At 33.1% G+C, this 18,753-nt stretch overlaps 3 protein-coding genes across 4 annotated transcripts; 2 read left to right on the forward strand and 1 right to left on the reverse strand.

The window, feature by feature from the left end:
- Nucleotides 1-349: 349 nt before the first annotated feature.
- On the reverse strand, nt 350-7,170 carry LOC115441712. 2 transcript variants are annotated; one of them, XM_037442930.1, is made up of 4 exons: nt 7,066-7,170; nt 6,679-6,896; nt 1,549-1,687; nt 350-861 (listed from the first exon to the last, which is right to left on the reverse strand). In XM_037442930.1, the coding sequence occupies exons 2-4, from the start codon at nt 6,886-6,888 to the stop codon at nt 770-772; spliced, it is 441 nt and encodes a 146-aa protein (XP_037298827.1). In that variant the 5' UTR covers nt 6,889-6,896; nt 7,066-7,170; the 3' UTR covers nt 350-769. The 2 variants fall into 2 exon arrangements, with proteins under 2 accessions (XP_037298827.1, XP_030022467.2); XM_030166607.2 differs by having other exon boundaries at nt 7,070-7,165.
- LOC115441711 (lipase member H-A) lies at nt 3,473-5,985 on the forward strand. Its single transcript, XM_030166604.2, has 5 exons — nt 3,473-3,552; nt 4,167-4,350; nt 4,444-4,841; nt 5,080-5,410; nt 5,870-5,985. The coding sequence occupies exons 1-5, from the start codon at nt 3,519-3,521 to the stop codon at nt 5,913-5,915; spliced, it is 993 nt and encodes a 330-aa protein (XP_030022464.2). The 5' UTR covers nt 3,473-3,518; the 3' UTR covers nt 5,916-5,985.
- A 1,967-nt stretch (nt 7,171-9,137) lies between the features above and the next one.
- Nucleotides 9,138-15,715, forward strand: LOC115441714 (pheromone-binding protein-related protein 6). The gene is made up of 4 exons (XM_030166609.2): nt 9,138-9,147; nt 11,128-11,213; nt 14,100-14,354; nt 15,286-15,715. Exons 1-4 carry the CDS (start codon nt 9,138-9,140, stop codon nt 15,640-15,642), a joined length of 708 nt encoding a protein of 235 aa, XP_030022469.2. The 3' UTR covers nt 15,643-15,715.
- Nucleotides 15,716-18,753: the final 3,038 nt, after the last annotated feature.

Genomic DNA, 18,753 nt, shown 5'->3' on the forward strand with positions numbered 1-18,753 from the left:
TTTAGTTCTTAATGTAAGATGATCTCAAAACATTTAGGATTTTTACCATTTTGGCTGGTCAATATTATCAGTAAAACTGAAAAACTTTAGATGTACCATAGTTTGTGGTTTATAAGTAACACGTACATTCACTTGTGGCTAACTGTACGTAATAAGGTACATAGGTGTAGTGATGTTTGTATCAGTAATCAGATCTTCCAAAAGGCCAAAAAGAATTCATATCAAAATTTTCAGCTGGTCACAAAAGGGTTGACTAGATAATTTTTAAATTTGATTTTTCTGTTAACATAGAGTGATGGTTTTAGAGTTGTTTGAAGACGTGTCGGTAAATAATGTAAATCAAACAATATTATAAACTAATTTTTTTAATAGTTCATTAGCTTCATAATAGTTTATAAGCACATTAGTTTTATAATATTGCTACCTTAAAACCCAAGATATGCATTGAGTGATAACTATATCTTTCTCATTATTTTTCCATACTAATGAAAAAAGAAGTAGGTGCACCGATTAAGTAATTGCAAAACGTTCAAGAGTAAAAAATTACTTATTTCAATTTCAAATAATGTAGATTAATATTTTCCTTTGCGAAATCGTCTTAATCGCTTAACTATAACACAAAAGTAACATTTATTATCAATGATCCCCGAAAAAAATATTTGTGAATGCTTGCATCTGGGGATTTTACATAGTTTTATTACACATTATTTAATTCATGTTATATAAATACTATAAATTTCCTTTATTATTCAAATAAACTTATAAAACATTATTCTTCTTCGTCGGTGTCGGCATCGGATACATCGGTGTAGCAATCGGATTCAAGCGTTTTCACCCTTAAAAAGTCGGTGGAGTGAGGTCCTAAAAAGAAAAAACGATGGTTAATAATTTGTCCAGGTAACGACCTTTTTTTGTCGCGGAATCCCTTACTTCAACCACCCAGCCTTCTTGATAGGGGCGACTGAACGGTTATGTTGCTTTACGGCCTGGCGAAGAACCGCCCGGATTTGATGGGCTCCTTTGGGCGACAGCCGGGTCGAGTCCCTATCTCTATGTACAAACTTTATTTTAAAACGTATGGTTTTGGAAATTTTCGAGCGTAGGCAAAAACATATCATTTTTAAGGACAATCTTTTGGCCTACACTGGGCTGACGTAATATATTGCAGATTATTATAGTCAGACCCGTACTGGGCCCTTACTCTGTATGATAGTGTAAACGCGTAACGCGGCCGTGTCATGTTATCTTCGAGAAATGTGCGTGGAATGGTATTTTGTAAGCCAAATTTCTATAGTCCTAAACATGATGCGTTGTGTTACGTGCTTGTTACGCACTGTCAAAATAACGTGCGGGATAGAGAATAAGGCCCCTGGAGAGAAATATGAGTCATTATATAAGGCCGTAGCTACCGATGCCCCAAATGTATCAAACATTTTCTTGTAATGATTATGTGCCTCTGAAGAATCTCACGACGAATTTCGACGCCGGGTTTATCTAGGGCAAGTGACGATACTGACTTTGTTATCTACCTATATAATATAGTAGTACCTTCAGTATGTATAACATTAGCAGCAAAATCTTGAAACGGCGTCGGTGTGACAGCTCGTTCTCTGCCCATAGCAAGATCTTCACCAGGCTCTTCGTCTTCACTGTCTATCATAATTTCTTCTTCTTCGCATTCCTCTACCTAGCAAAATAATATATTGTTATATTAATTAAGGCCTAATCTCTCTTAGTAGTAAAGGAGGCCCGTGCCTAGCAATGGAACAGTATGTAATACAGGGCTGATGATGATGATGATAATGATGATGATGATGATATTATACGGGTACGGGAAATTGATTTCATTGCACCAGACGGTAAACATATTGGAGTCCAGTGAAAGCGTTGACTAACGAAAAAATCATTATCCCTCGCTAGTCGATACAATTATGTCGGCCCGTTTAAAACCGGACTGACAAAGATTGTTTGAGTGTGGAAAAGTCAAAACTACGCTGTGAAAATTTGTTTCACAGATAAGTTTTATTACGACCAGAATAGTCACTTGCAACGAATAGTATATTCGTTCATACGCCAAATATTGAATATAATACAGCCTTCTTGGTCGAATAGCCGAAGTTTTGGCAAAGATATTCAACCGGAAGGTGTCGAAAAATGTGGAAAAAAGGGGTTTGGTTCAAAGACATTAAACAGTATAGTTAGTTATTGTTTCTTATTCATTTTTTCACACGTATATAATTACTTCCTCCCGCTCGCCGAAAAAGAAAAAACTAATAAACTGCATAAAAATAAAAAAATAATCTATTTTTAAGCATTAAAATTTGCAACTTCAGAATTTGAATCACGGCAACTTAAGTAAATAGACGTAAGTTTGCGAATTTTTATCATTGATATTATTTTTGTTGAGTCATGCAACTATAGCTTGTTTTGTATTAATTACATATTATTATAAAATACGCAAGTGGTCCTGCTTATTAGATTGTTGTTAGGCGTAGGCCAAAAAAAAGGAATTATTACGTAATTGTATGGTGATAAAAATTGTGAAAATATTATTGTTGCATGAAGATTTCAGCTGGTCGAATTTAAACAAATCAAAAACATGCTTTAAATTTGTTTTGGGCGACCTCAAATTTAAGCCTGTCGTACCACCAGCGAAGTGTGACTCATCTCAAAGCAAATAGAACAAAATACTATAATTAATAATATAGAAATGTCAATTAGTTAACAATTTTTATTAAATACCAAGATATGGTGTATGGGTGGCAGGACTAGCCAGACTTTATTCCAAATAGGAACCTAGTATGATAGGCTACAAGTTTGCGGTTATTTGATTCGCCTTATACACACACGCTCACACACATACATAGACAACATCATGCATTTATCCCCGAAGGGGTATGCAGAGGCGCAATCAGGGCACTCACTTTTCGCCTAGTGTATTCCATCCCATGATGTGATAGGAGGCGAGCCTATCGTCATATCGGGCACAAATTTTAGACTCCGGGCTGATACTGAGTAGAAAAACCCAAATATCACTTTGCCCGACCCGGGATTCGAACCTTAGATCGCTGTCGTACCGCGCATGCAGTACAACTACGTCACCGAGGCAGTCCAGCAGGCAAATTACCCTTAGAGTACCACGGAAAATATGGTTACGTACATACATACGTATCACGCCTCTGTCCCATAGGGATAGGCAGACTATGGATTGCCAGTTTTCACGATTCTGGCATACTTCTCTCGCTTTTCCCGCCTTTATCATTTTTCGTGCATTGAATTCATTAGAATATGCTTATATTGTAAAAACATCCATTAATAGTTACAGTGTAAAGAGACTTGAGAATCATTGTCCGTTGTCAAATAGACCTCCAATCGTATTGTAAGGAAAAATAGCAACCAAAAATAGTTTATTATCAAATCTTAATGTTATCACTGTCGATATAATTGATATGCCTGCAGGAGGTAAGTATATAATATATAATAATAGGTGTAAGACGTCAGTCCATTAAGCTTAATCAATGAAGCTATTGGTGCTTGCTGCCTTCATTGCGCGTGAGTCCATAAAATATTGACACACGTCCATAAATACATTGATTTCATCGTAATCATTTGTTGTACTATATTTATTTTGTGTGATTATCAGATTTTTCGGGACATAATTATTATTGGTAGAGCTATGGTTTATCGGTATAAGTTATTGGTAGATATGTTTTTTTTTTAAATAGGTTTCATTATAAAAAAATAGATAGGTTATGTATATTGAAGTATTGTCTCTTTATGAAGCTTTGTTACAGCGTTTAAATAGGATATTTTTTTTTACTATTTACTTGTTTTATAAATGTGAAAGTTTGTAAAAATGTTTAGATGTTTGTATGCCTTGTATAGTGTTTTAGGGACTTTTGTAGCGGGAAAGGCGTGAGTATCACCTAGTACTTAATAAAATAAAATACTGTGCGGACTTAAGAAAGGAAATATAAAAGGCTTTAAGCTTTCCTTATTTCTTAGAGTCTATCAACGCATCTATGACTCTTTGGATTATTTATTTTCACGGAGCATTAATCTTTCATCATTAAGTGAACCAACTAGCCTTATTCTACCATAAAGAGGAGTGTAATTTATAATTGATGTTCCTATTTCAATTATTGAATTCTTTTTCTTTGTTGTAGTGTGTGCTGGCCACGTTATCCCCGATGTCCCAGGGGATGAGAGCCGCTTTGTGGAAGATGATAACCGCTATGTCTGGATGGCTGATGACGAGGGTAATCAAGTGCTCGTAGACACGCAAGAACCCATTGATTATGAGTTCATAGCTAGGAATGGTGCAAATAACCAATACTGGCTTTTCACAAGGTATTTATAATGTATATACATACATACGATTAAATACTTCATAAATAATATATCCAAATTAAATATAATGAATAGATTTTAAATTGTTTTCAGGCAAAACCCTACAAATCGTCAAGTCATTACGAACGGCAATGTCAACTCTATCCGCAACTCCAACTATCGTGGCAACCGTCCCACAAAAGTAATCGTTCATGGATGGAGAAACAGTGGAACAACTGAAATGAATCCGCTCATCACGTCTGCGTTCCTCGCAGTTCAAGATTGCAACGTCATCGTGGTTGACTGGAGCCGCCTCGCCAGTAATATAAATTACAACACTGCTGCAGCTGGTGTTCCTTCAGTTGGCCAATTCCTTGGCAACTTCTTGGTATGGCTCTTCAACAACGGCGGTGGTAACTGGAATCAACTGCACTTGGTCGGGTTCAGTTTGGGCGCTCACGTCGTCGGCGTCGCTGGCCGTACTGCCGGTGGAAGACCAGGACGTGTTACAGGTTAGCAAGTAAAGCTTTGCTTTTGATATTGTGACATATCTTATTTTTCTGGCAATAGGCTTTCTCATTCATTAATTCCCACCGTTCTATTCATACGGTCTATAAAGACGCAGAAGAGATTGTACAGCTATTAACAAATCTAAGAAGAATTGCTACTGGTCGATCCTTTCCGATTTTACATTTTACTTACGTAAGTAATGTCTACGAAGTTTTAATTACTTACCTACCAATTTTATAGGATTAGATCCAGCTGGCCCTGGTTGGCCAAACAACGGAAATCGTCTCAGTAGAAATGCTGGGCGATATGTCGAGGCTATCCATACCAACGGTCGTGATCTTGGTATCATGAACCCATCTGGTGACGCTGACTTCTATCCCAATGGTGGTAGAAGACAACCTGGTTGCGGATCAACTTCCTGCTCTCACGGGCGCGCAAATGAATTCTTTGCTGCTTCTGTACGCAATAATCATCTAGCTGGGCTACGATGTGCTGATATCAGAGAAGCCGAGAATAACAATTGTCGCGGCAGTAGATTTAACATGGGAAATGCAATCGTAGGAAAATCAGGGTAAGTTCGATATTTATGATATTAGAAAATCTAAAGTAAATTTCATTTTTAACAAACTAGGAGGGAAACATTTTAAGGTAGAATGGATTAGTCCATCATTATATAAATGGAGGAGTAGTCCTTAGTTGATAACTCCAACATTACTAATACACAGAATGTTCAACAACAACCAACAACATGAACACCTTTAATGTATTGATGTTACATCTGTAGGTATGGAACTCCTTTTATCAAAATTTTCAATATAATACTAAAAAGAAGATATATTATGAGTTGGTTGGAATGAGTTATATTAGAAAGGAATTACCAGATTTTTAGTTTAAACTGCCAATAAAGTAGAATTTTTGGTCACTGTTTCTTGTCTTGGTGTTCAACTGTGATGAATTAATGTGATACCGGATTTTGATATACAATTTTAATGAAGTATTTTCCATTAAAATTTATCTATTTTGTGTACAGAAGCGGACTCTATGCTATGACGACACGCGCCGCTTGGCCTTTCTGAACGGATCACACTTTCAACCGACGGATATTTTAATGTATCTAAATCTAAAATAAATTCTCTATTAAATATACCTTCTTCTTTTTTACTAACCCTACTCTTCGTCATTCAATTTTCAAAATTTGAACTTACGTTCAATTTACTTTTTTAATTACTTTCATATTTGGTTTAACAGCAAACCTATGTTGTAAGTTCATTTTTGTAATCAAATTCATCACTGTAGTCTTCTGGATCGTACAAATTAAGATTATTTGTACGATGAATTATTGTATTTAAATCAATAGACGACAAGACATTAATTATCATATTGCACACGTTAACCTTTCTATTTTTCGATTTTATTATGATATCTTAATTGACACATTACATGCGGTTAGAGCAATATTTTAGTGTTTGGGGCCACAATTTAGATTTTTGTTAGAAGCAGGACTATGAGGAATCACTAAGAACTTTAGTTTAGTATGGTATTAAAATTTTAAATATAAGTTATAAAAATAATTATAGTAATTTGTAAAGATGTCGACTAGTCGGTAAAACTAATCCAACTCTTTTCTGAAACGTTCTTGGTTTAAGTGTTGCGTAATCCTATATTCGAACGAAATATTCAATGGATGGAACAAAATACATTAAAAAGTGCGAGTTCTAATACAATCAAAGCACTATTCGAAGAGTCTACGATAAAACAATTTTCTAAAAGCTGTAATATGTATTTAACACTTTACAATTAAGCATGTCTGGTACACATATTGATAATTAAAAAAATTACCTGAATATCAAACGACTGCTGCTTGTTTTTGAAATCCAGAAGTGCCGAGGACGATGATCTTTTAGGGAACTTCTTCAATGTGCTTGGCGAAGGAGTTCCTTCGCAAGGATTGCCCTCTTCTATTTGGTAGCCGATGTCTAAACTTAATGGCAGAGTCGAATTTGCAGACGAACGTCTTCTTCGTAATTGACATTCTGGTTCATCAGACATATTGTGATCTGAAAAAAGGGTAAAAATATTAAATATATTGCAAAAAACCACTGCTGACAACTATGCATAGAATAAGTATATAGATAGCAATTGTTTGTATAATAAATTATTTTACATCAATAATTATCTGCCGAACTTCGTTGTGTGAATTAAGAAATTTATTTATTTTACACTTACTTACTAAACAACAATTTGGCTTTGTTCTAGATGGAAAATCTTTAATGAGTAGCGAAGTAAAAACCGTAGGTGGTCGCTGATGTGGGACTACTAAGTAGATTGAGGATCTAGACTCAGGGGCGAAGCCGTATTACTTTAATCTGCAGTACTTCATTTCAGGGGCTGCCAACGATTTCTTAGATCATTTTTACCTTCCATAAAATCTCTTGACTATGTTCAAAAATGATAATGATTTTCTCATAATCAGTCAAATAATGAGCATTATATATTTTAATCCTTGTATTAATTACTATATATCCCAATGCAGTTGGTACGTTAATAGCCACCAGGATCTAGTTCAGAAATATAGTTTTGCTTTGATATTCTTTTAATACAATATCGGTAGTAGGCCATGAAAACAACGATAATGCCAGTGCATTTAAAAATATTATTACGATTTTTATAACGAAATGGTATTGAACAATTTAAACGCCCATAATCACATACATTTCCGGATAGGTCATGGACGCGGTAGTGGCATTAAAACCAACATATAGGGATTGGGAGAGAGTAGGTAATATTTAGGTTTTCGGATTACTAACTCACTATACGATATGGCAATCCGTGCTAAAGATGATCGTTCCTTGGTTCTGAATTGAACACATTAATCTTGTAAACCAACCTGGACACTGTTGAAGTTTCCAAAATATAAATATCATTTTCTTTAATTCTTTCGGTATAATTATGGTATATATAAGGCATGATATTGCTTATTTATACATCTGTGAATAGATTGTATGTTATTGACGTGGATGTCCATTTATAATTCAAAAAAGTCTTCAAAATTTTATTCATTGATAAGGTTCACTTTACTTGAAAAATAAGTAATCTCTATCAATCAAATACCTATCAATCTTTCTGTTGTTAAAAATCATATATCAAATCGATCGTATTGATTATTATGTAATTACAATATGGATGAAAATAGTTTTTTAAACCTATTTCATCTGGATAGTCAGAAATAATTTATCACCAATGGTTTGTAACACCTGTTTTTTGTACGGATTCCCTGCGTGGTACAAAGCTAATAATTTCGACGTGTATATGACAATTAGAGTATTCTTATGTTGAAGAGGGCATTATAATTGAATGATTTAAACTTGTATGGTCTTAATATAAATAAAATAGAACTTTTTTATATTGGAATATTACAAATCGTCTCCACGGACGTAATTAAGATGCATGTAAATTTATATGAAAAGCATTCATGCTTTGTTTCATATTTATAGATTTATTTCTTCCGAGCAAAGCAAAGCCTTGGCTCATGGAACATAGTCATAAAGCATTATTTCAATGGTTACTTAGTTATCGCTTGAGAATTTTTAAAAACTTATAACCTGTTTTGAAGGCAAAATAGACAAAATTAATAAAAAAAAATCTTACCAACTTACGAAAAGTACATTTCGAATTATGTTAAGATTTGTTTACTTCAATTAGGTATAATTAATACAAAAGCAATTTTGACCTTTTTACTTTTTATATTGGGAAATCCATAGCCAAGTAAATTTTCATAATGATTAATGCTTTAACTAATAGGTAATGCTAATATTGTCGACATTTTAGTCATTCAAAATCCACTGTATTGGCTTTTTTGTTTTCTCAAAAAACTGTTTTGGAGAACTCATATTTTACCTGAGATTCCAAGTGATTGCCGCTAGATGATAAATGGTAATACCAGGTAACCGTTTCATTTCTTATTTAATGCTATTTATATACATATTATAAAACAAAGTCCCCTTTTCTGTCTCTCTGTATTTTATTGATTTTCTCAAAATCTACTGAACGGATTTTTATAAAATTTGGTATGGAGATCGTTTAAGACCATGGTTAGGTTATAAGCTAATTTCTATCCTAGGAAAACATATAGCGGGAGTTTTATCCCGGAAAACATCTTCACGCGGGGGAAGCCCCGAGCAAAAGGTACTATCTGATATATGACGGTTAACATATAATACCTATAACCTACTTATAAATGCGAAAGTAACTCTGTCTGGAAGTTACGCTTTCGCGCCTGAACCACTGAACCGATTTCAATGAAATTTGGTATGGAGATAGTTTGAGACCCTGGGAAAGACGTAGGATACTTTCTATCCTGGTAAACCATATAGCAGATCTTTTATTTTGGAACAAAATTTCACGCTGGCTGAGTACCGGGCAATACTAATATAATGTATGACGACCAATCTATATTACATGTCTAATATACTATGTTTATATTGAGAAACAGGTCCTCGATCTAATAAAAAGTTAATCTTTGAACAGAAATGTTACCTTTGTTATTTCAATTCTATTTTATACATATGCCTGCTGTAATGACTCATGACAGCAATCGTGGAATTTTTTGGAGAGCCGTTTTATTTACTGGTAAACGAGTGGCGACTTTGCTTTTCGATGGAAAATATTTGTATGCACCACGAAATTTATTAATTAGATTATACTATGTTGTGCAACTAAAAAATCCTCGTCTACTGCATAGTTTATATTGTAATTACCATTTGCTTGCAACTCGGACCTCGCAAGAAAGTTTTAGTGTGCTAAACTCCCGCTATATATTTTTACAGCATAAAAATTACGTTATGTCCTTCCCAGGATTTCAATCTATATCTATACCAAATTTCATGGAAATTGGTTCAGTGGTTTAGCCGTGCAATTTTAACAGATAGACGGAGTTACTTTCGTATTTATAATATAAAGGATGTAAGTCAGGATTACGTGTGTCTATTGAATACTATTATAAAAAATATAATATACTTATTATGATATATATTATTTTCGCATGCTGCTCCATTTGCTTCCTATTTATGTCCCAGAATAATAGTCCCATTATACACTTTTTTGTATAAATTTTTCAAATTATAATCCTAGTCTTTGTGTGCTAAATTCTGTCCAAATCCAATCAGCGATTTCCAGGTTTTTTGTAACCAACTTTCAAAGATCTTCTAAATTTTTTCCATCTGTAAACCAGCCCCGGATCTTGAATTTTTTCGAGGCGGGGCTAAAATCTGGAAAATGCCGCCCCCAGCCACCATCTTCATCATCATTTTGCGCCCCGCGGAAAATAATTTTAGTATTGAATGTACTGTATGTGTCCGTAATCGAAGTTGCATTAATGATGAGTTGTGTTTTCGTCTGCCATGTTTGAATTTGCCGCCCGGGGCATATGCCGGCTAGCCCCCCCTTAGATCAGGGGCTGCGGTAAACTATGCATTATGTAATTAGTTCTGAGGAATAATTTAGTTTACTTACAAATTTCCTTAAAAGGAAGTTACTTAAGGCTCGTCTTGAGTAAACGGTTTGAGCTATTCGCTCTTTATTTGACGCGCGAGTAATGAGCGGGAATATACATGAATATATATGAATAATTTCCATGAGAAAACAATTTTAGCTCTTTTTAAAATTACCAAAATAAAATTTTATGATATTTTCTAATAGTGTAACAAATTCAAATGACATGTACTTTTGGAGGAAACCACGGAATCAACAATATTAGTGTTATTTTCATTACGAAATCAAAGAAATGATATTCATATAACAAACAAAAAATATATACAATCAAAATAAAGATAACATTGCTAAAATATTTTGTAATTCTTTTTTCTATATGTATGATAACTTTTGAGTACGTAGTTTCCAAAAACACAGTTAATGCGTCGTTTTGCTGGTGGAGCGCCTTAAGCGTGTCAAAGTAAGTATACTGAGAGATTGTAAATTTGTGTGTGTAATTAGGTACTAGTTAGAAACAACTTTTAGTTCGAAGGCCGTCGTAGGTAAGTATAATTCCAAATATGAAAATAAAGTTTTTAGCACATTTATTATTGGCCTCGATTATATTGAATTCGTATTTAAGTTTTTTTTTACTGTAAAATACTTTTACCTTAAATAAACATTCGCCGTATCACCTGCAATGAGGACAAACGCCCTAACAAAGGTCGCAGGAAGTCGTTGGATGTCAATCCTAAGATATCGATCTGGAACTCTTTGGGAGACGCCCTGTTCAGGTTTGAGGATCAATTTGAGGTTCAGCTGTAGCCATTAGGTGTCTGATGATAATTAATCATTTCAAATTAATAATAGTACGAACAATTACTTCTAAACTGACATCAAGCCAAGTATGTATTATAGCTATGATGGAAGCATTTATAAAAACTTAATAAAATTAAAAGTCTGTGAAGTATAAAATGCAGGAAGCAAGCAGATTAAAGGAAATTAAAGGAATTAAAGAAAATACATAATTTTTATAAACGAGATTAATTTTTGTTTAATTTTTGGACTGATTTCGTGCACTCATATAAAAAAACCCAACGAATTAGTCAATTTATGTCATCGAAAGTATAATATGATAATTGTTTTACGTAACGAAATATAAAGCATTTGAAAGTAATAAAACTAGTCTTATTAGCCAATCCATCATTAACCTCAATTAAAGATTATTTTAAATATGCCATAAGTATTTCTAATTAATAACTTATAATAATTTATAATTGATGGTCATTTAAATGATTAAAAATTGATCGTTTTATGTCTGACGGGGCTCAGTAATGCTTAAAGCAGATAGAAAATACGGTGTAAAATGTAACGAATGTAATTAATAAAATGTCTTTGTTATTAAGTTTTTTGTGTTTTTATTCAGTCCCTGTGGTGTTAAGTTTTATTCGTATTTTTAATAAATTCTAATTTAGGGCGGCGCAATACTTGTTTTGAATCTTCTTCTTGAACTTTGGGCTTCCAAATATGTACATAAACACTTCCGTTGCTGATCATAAGGTTCCTCTAAGGATTTCCAGACCAACCTATTTAGAAGCGGCCTACATCCGTGGCTTCTTGCGACATTTTCAAGGTTGTCCGACCTCCTTGTTTCGAACAATGTTAAATAATAAATCTTAGTTCGTTCAGCATTCGGTTTTAGTCCCATACATACTTATATCAATCTATTCATTTTAGCATTTCAACTCAGAGCGCAGGAGTACTGACAACTAGGTGGAGAAGTAGAGATTTTTTTAATTAAAAGTATATTATTTGACCATAATAATTTTATTTACTGATACATTTACACTTTATTTACATTACCTCAAGACCGGTAAGTTCCTTCCATGCGGTTGCTAGCCATGTTCCGTAATCGGAGTGACCCAGATTCAGAGGTCAATAACTATGCTGAACTAGGTAAAATCTGTTCCATTGGCGTGTCACTGTCACCTAGTTGTAGCTAGTTGATGTATACTTTAGGGTTACGTAATATTATTTGCATTTCGCAAATCCCGATTGTGTTTTGACTTGGTATTGATTAAAGGTCTGTCCGGGTCAAAGACCTTTTCCACAATTCTCGCTGAATAGAATCTGGCATTCAAGTTCATGTTAATCCAGAATGGTAACCTATATGCGAAATTTGATTAAATTTCCAATTTTTTACATACTATAAAACAAAGTTCATCGCCGCGGCTGTCTTTTTACCGCAATTAACTCAAAAACTACCGAACGGATTTCGATGAAATTTAATTTAAAGATTGTTTGAGACCCTGGGTAGGACATGGGCTATTTTTTATCCCGGAAAGATTTAAAATGAAATTTTTGTCCCACTAAAAATTACACACGGGCGAAGCCGCGAGCTGTAGCTGGTAATATTAAAAAAGCTAGTAATATTTTATTACTCTTCATACTCGTGTTATCGTTTTACTAAGCTTTCCTCAGTGAAGTAGCTGCGTATGTAACCGGCAGCCTTACGTTCGATTCTAAGCTCGACCAATTCTCCTCTCTTTAGCATGTCCTGTAGTCTTTATTTTAAATTAATTTTGAAAAGAGCAACACCAGAGTTTCTTGCCCGTTCTTCTCTGGTGAGAACTGCTTTCCGAACTGGTGGTAGAGTTAATATTGACGGAATCTAAATAATGTATAACATTTTACGGATTCAAATAAATCATTTCATTTCAATGGAGGGCAAGGGTTAATTTAAATAAATATTATAAATCTTAAAGTACTTACTTGAATAAAAGATATTCAGTATTTTGTAACACTTCCTTATAGTTATATTTTAATACTTTAAACCTGACATTGGTATAATATATATTTTTAACTGACACCAAATGTAAAGTTCATGTACATAAAGTTAAGTTATTATTTGGTTTGCAGTGGTTTTATAATTTTTTTTTTACTTTTTTAATTACCTACACATTTTAATTCTTTACGTACGTATTGGTTACGTCAAAATTTTGCCGAGTCATTTTACCAAAGGTAAATCAACAGACAAGATCATTAATATTGATTGCGTTGTAGCTAGATTTTTCTTATTTCTTTTTTGTGCGTCAACTATCAATAAAAAGTTTAACATTTTTTTTCTATATTTCATGGTTAAAGAACTGATTAAAGTTGTGATTAAAACCTTTATGCTTTTAAGATATTCGTACTGCCATTTCGCGTGATATGAAATAAACCAATTATTGTTGTGACTAATGGACAATATTCTTAGAAAAGTGAGAAATGTGTAGAAAGAGGTAAAGTAATGATAGGGTGTCTATTTTTGATACGTCTGTAGCGTTGACGTACTTTAAGAATAATATTTGGTTTGTGTCTTCTAATGTATTGTACTCATAATCTATGTCAATGTTCCACATAATATCGCAATGTCTGTTCTTTTAACTTTTCTGTTGGTATTAGTCTACTAAATAAGTTCTAAATAGCTTAATTTAACTTTTACAATAGAAAGTAAGAATAAGATAGTATCCAATAACCGCTGATGTGTCATCCTCTCCCAGTGATCGTTCTAAGCCTAAGTTTGTGACCCGTTAGTAGGTCGCCCTCAGCATGACGCCCTTAGTGCCTAAAGCACTTTCCCGAAAGTCCGGTGTGTTTGTATAAGGTTAAAAAAAGTACAATAATACATTACTTTTTAAAAACAGCAAAGAAAGTTGAATCATCAGACGATTCTTAATAACAAATTATCCGTAGACGGAACCCACACTTGCACATTATTCGCATATAGCTTTTTTCTCGAATTTGATTGACCTGTCAATGATTCTCCATTGAGGATACCTATTCCGCGAGGATTAGACTTCGTTTATAGGAGTATAATTTATACAAAAAAAGTCAATGGAATACTTCCTTACAAAAAAGTGGTCCTGAACGTGATTTCCTTCGATGGCACAGTATATAAGCGGCTAGCATCTTATGCGTCATTGCAAAATAACGATATTTGTGACAATATGCAGGCGTGTCTGTTTTTAACTTTGGTGCTTGCGGTTGTAGGGCTTAATGCTCACGTAAGTATTATGTGGATTTAATTATTTAAATTATTATTAGGTAATTACTTTTATTATGAAATTGAAGTTTCTATGTTGTATTTAATTAATTTAGTTGTGGTTAAGTGTTCTTGTAGAGGTCTATTTCCCAGTTTTATGAAAGTTAGTGCCAGTGTAAATTATGTTGGTTACGGGTTTGCTATAGCACCTGTGTGAGATGGGGTAATCTTCCTTATGTTTTACACCTGGAGATGCTTTTACTTCTAAGTTACTGTTGTGCTGAATCAATGTAGTTATAAAGAATAATGTAAATAGGAGGTTTTCGCGAATTTTCATGTCAAATTTATTTTGACAATTGTGTATATTACGCTCATTTAGTGAGAAAAAGAAACAGCACGTCGTCTGAATTGGGTTATAAAATTTAGATTTTTCCCCAATTACCTCATAGTTCGAAAACGCGATTAATTAATAACTTTTATGTATTAGTTGAATTTCTTTTAACCTTTATTATACCAATGCGATAATATGACTAGAATATTTCTTGACGGTACAAAAACATAATTTACAGATTAAAATAAACAAATAGTACGAATGTGTGATCAGTTCACATAATATGAGGGATATTAATGAGGTGTTATTTCTGAACTTATAAACTGTGCTAACATCTCAAGATTGTTATTACATAATAAAAAAATATTATTTTACAAATATTTTATTCAACATATTATATTTTATTTTAACAAGATACATTGGAATTAACCACACGAACCGACTGAGTAACAGGTTTAATTTTATATTTGCATATCGAAGGATTCAAGGAACTTTCTAGAAGGCTTCAATTCCATCTAGAAATTCAATCCAATTAATTCCACTAATAGATTAAAATTTACACGTAACACTAATGGTGATTAAATATTATGTTGTGTTAAAAAAAAGTTGTTTTAATTTCCAGAACGTTCACCTCACGGATGGACAAAAAGAAAAAGCAAACGAGCACATTGCCGCGTGTATCAAAGAAACCGGTATAAAACCTGAGGTAATAGCTGAAGCCAAGAAAGGACATTACTCCGAGGATGAGGCGATGAAGAAATTCATCCTATGTTTCTTTCACAAAGCCGGTATTGTTAACGCTGATGGCAAACTGAACTTGGATGTGGCTATTGCTAAGTTACCTCCTGGTGTAGATAAGACTGAAGCTACCAAGACTTTAGAGGGTTGTAAGGATAATGGAGGAAAAGATGCAGCTGACACCGCCTTCGCTATATTCAAATGTTACAAGGATGCTACTAAAACTCACGTGCTTTTCTAAATAAGCATTTAGTTTAAGTAGTAATTCAGTTTAGTTGTTGTCTATTTAAATTATAATGATCGATTTTACTGTATTGTTTGATTTTTATTGTCTACCTATATTGCCCACCATATCCACCTGTTGTAGAGTATTTCATCTAAGGATGACTCATAAAAAACACGAGACCAATTACCCTCTATTGAAAGGTCCACAACTAGTTTTCATAGTAGTAAAAAAAAATCTGATTGGATTTGTAAATAGTTCAAGTTCTACGTCCATATGCAAATTAAATTTTGTTTTATCCTAACCGGTTTTTGAGGTTACATAGTGACTGTATTTGTTTTTATTGTCGTAACCTACGTAATAATGTACTTAACATTGAAATGAGAGAGAAAATACTTAACATTGATGATTTTATTAAAAAAAATCACACTACTTTAACCAGCGAGTGTAAAACAAGGACATTCGACACTCGAGTTCTTTTAAAACATAACACTAGAGCATTTTTTTTTAAATAAAAATATCACCTATTTCTCTAATATTTAAGAAATTGACTAGATAAATACGTCTTATATTAACTTCTGCCACCAAATAGAGTACAAATATTGCTATGTTTCAACTTAATGAATATTGAGTGGTTGAATTTATAGTTATTATGAGATTGATATTTTCTGTGAGATTTCATTGTTCTCGGAGTAATAGGCAGTATCAAATTTATACTTTTTTTAAGTATAGGTCACTTAGTTTGTACCGCCAGCATGCCTTGCGTCGTCATCTTTGGTCTCAACCAAATAAGGTTCCCGATTGAAACTATGCTACCCCCTAGACCGCGGCCTATACGGCTTATTCACAAATCCGGTACTGGTGGTCTCTTATAAATGATCAAATTGCATTAACGAATAAAGCAAGGACGTAAAAAACATATTTTTATTGTGTAGTTTTCATATTGTATAATTCTCAAGTTTGGTCCGAGTTAAATAAAAGGTATAATAATATATAAGGTGATTATGCATTTGGGACTTGGGGATAGGTAGAATATTATCTTAATAGCTTTTGCTCGCGTCTTCGCCCGTGTTATGGAATTTTCCGAGATAAATGTCCCGTTATATATTTTTCCGGGATAGAAAGTAGTGTATAACCATCCCAGGGTCTTAAACTATCTTCATACCAAATTTCATAAAAATCAGTCTAGTAGATTTTGAGAAAATCGATAACATACAGACGGATAGACAGAAATGGGGACTTTGTTTTATAATATGTATAGATTAGAATTTTATATTGAAATCATCAATTTTCTTTGTAAACGCTGTATCTGAAGATGTACGAGTAATAGTAACTCGCTGTCGTATGAAAAATCTCAGCTGAAGATAGCAGGCGACAGCAGTGACAATGTGGTAGGTAATATTATTGATAAGTTTTGACATAGTATTTGAATATGATAGCAAAATCAACACATCTATGAAAGTATTAAAGACCAATGACATAAAAACTTGCTAGACCTTGTATGCTATCAGTCTTATTTCTAAAAATTTCTAAAAACTACTTATACTTAGTTAAAACACAAATTTACTCGATCAGCTGTAAGCAAAAACCCACCATCTTGCCTGTTAATAAGGTTTAAACTGGGAAACCGGTGATGTTTTTGAAAGCTATTTAAGCAATTCTTAATCACCTCTTAACGCTAAAACAAGTTTATAAGTAAGACTATACTTGTAATTAAGTTAAAACAAGATATTTTTAATCGCTTAATAAGCAGCCTATTGGCACCAGTGTACTTCGTTTATGAAGCGCAAGGTACTGACTTCAATCCCAAAATGACAGTCTGTATGAAAGTATTAATTTATTTATAAAAACATTTGAGTTGCTACAGATTAGAATTTGTGTCTGATGAAGAAGTAAAATATCATAAGTATGATAAAGTTCTTGATTCATTAATAATATGTAAGACTCGAATCAGAGATAGTTTGTAGTAAACCTATAGAAAATAAATTATATTTATTTTATGTTTGTTTTACATTTAAAGTATGCGAATTAGAAGATAACATTGTAGATGTTAAATCCGTCCTAAAATGAAAATATTAAAATATAAAATATATTAAATAAAAACTCTAAATCTTTTAGTAAGTTCAGTCTAAAATAAACATGATTGTATTTTCTGAACACAATGATAGATAAAATGGAAATAAATTCTAGCTCACCAGGTGTCGCTGATCTTGCAGGGTCGGTTTCGCGCATCTGTCTCAATACAACAAAATACCCCAGGACCCCTTATGCGCCGAAGAAGGCCGCAGCGGTTTTGGTTGGTATGCTGGTGTAGGGTATATACAGGGGTCTCAGTCCTCCACAGGGATCAGAAAGCGTAAATAATTTCCAGAATGTAGACAGAATAGATACCACTGATACGGATTGCGAAATTGGGTTCCTGTGTATCAAAGCGATTCTAAGCAACTAATAAAGATAAAAGATAAATATTTATCGTATCAATAAAATATATTAATTATATTTATTTATTTATTTATTTGGACAACCAACAAAACATACATCATAAATAACTATTTGTAACATTACAGTAAGTAATTGCTGCAGTGCAGTTTTAATTACAGGCTGTCACAGCATGAACATATTATTACATACGAATAAACAATTGGTTGCACCATAAGTGCAGTATATTTTTTATACTGGCAAATCTTACTTATTATTTGGCACTTAACGAGGAACTTTCGTTTTTTTAACCAAAGTCAATAAATCCAAATCCGTGTTACATCTAAAATATATAAAATTGCATATAATTAATACTTACCAACCTACAAAAATAAGCAAATTAACAATTTTCATTTGTCAGTCAGTGCCTAATTTAAATTGCTATTAATTTAATTAATTTATTTAATTTTAAGCAAAGTAAAATAAATACGTGATAAATATTAAATTTAAATTAGGCATCGCCTTCAAAAGATTTTGTATGAGCTTATAAATATAATAACACGAATTGGAGAGATGGTTATTTAATAATTCAGTTTTTTTTTTCATTGTAGTGATTTCAAGGAGTCCTTTTCTTGATAAAAAGATTTTAAAATACATATAATTATTGGATTCCACACAAAGAAAATCATTCAACCAATTCAATCAACATTT

Source organism: Manduca sexta, chromosome 25 (genome assembly GCF_014839805.1).
Source record: "Manduca sexta isolate Smith_Timp_Sample1 chromosome 25, JHU_Msex_v1.0, whole genome shotgun sequence".
NCBI classification, from domain to species: domain Eukaryota; kingdom Metazoa; phylum Arthropoda; class Insecta; order Lepidoptera; family Sphingidae; genus Manduca; species Manduca sexta.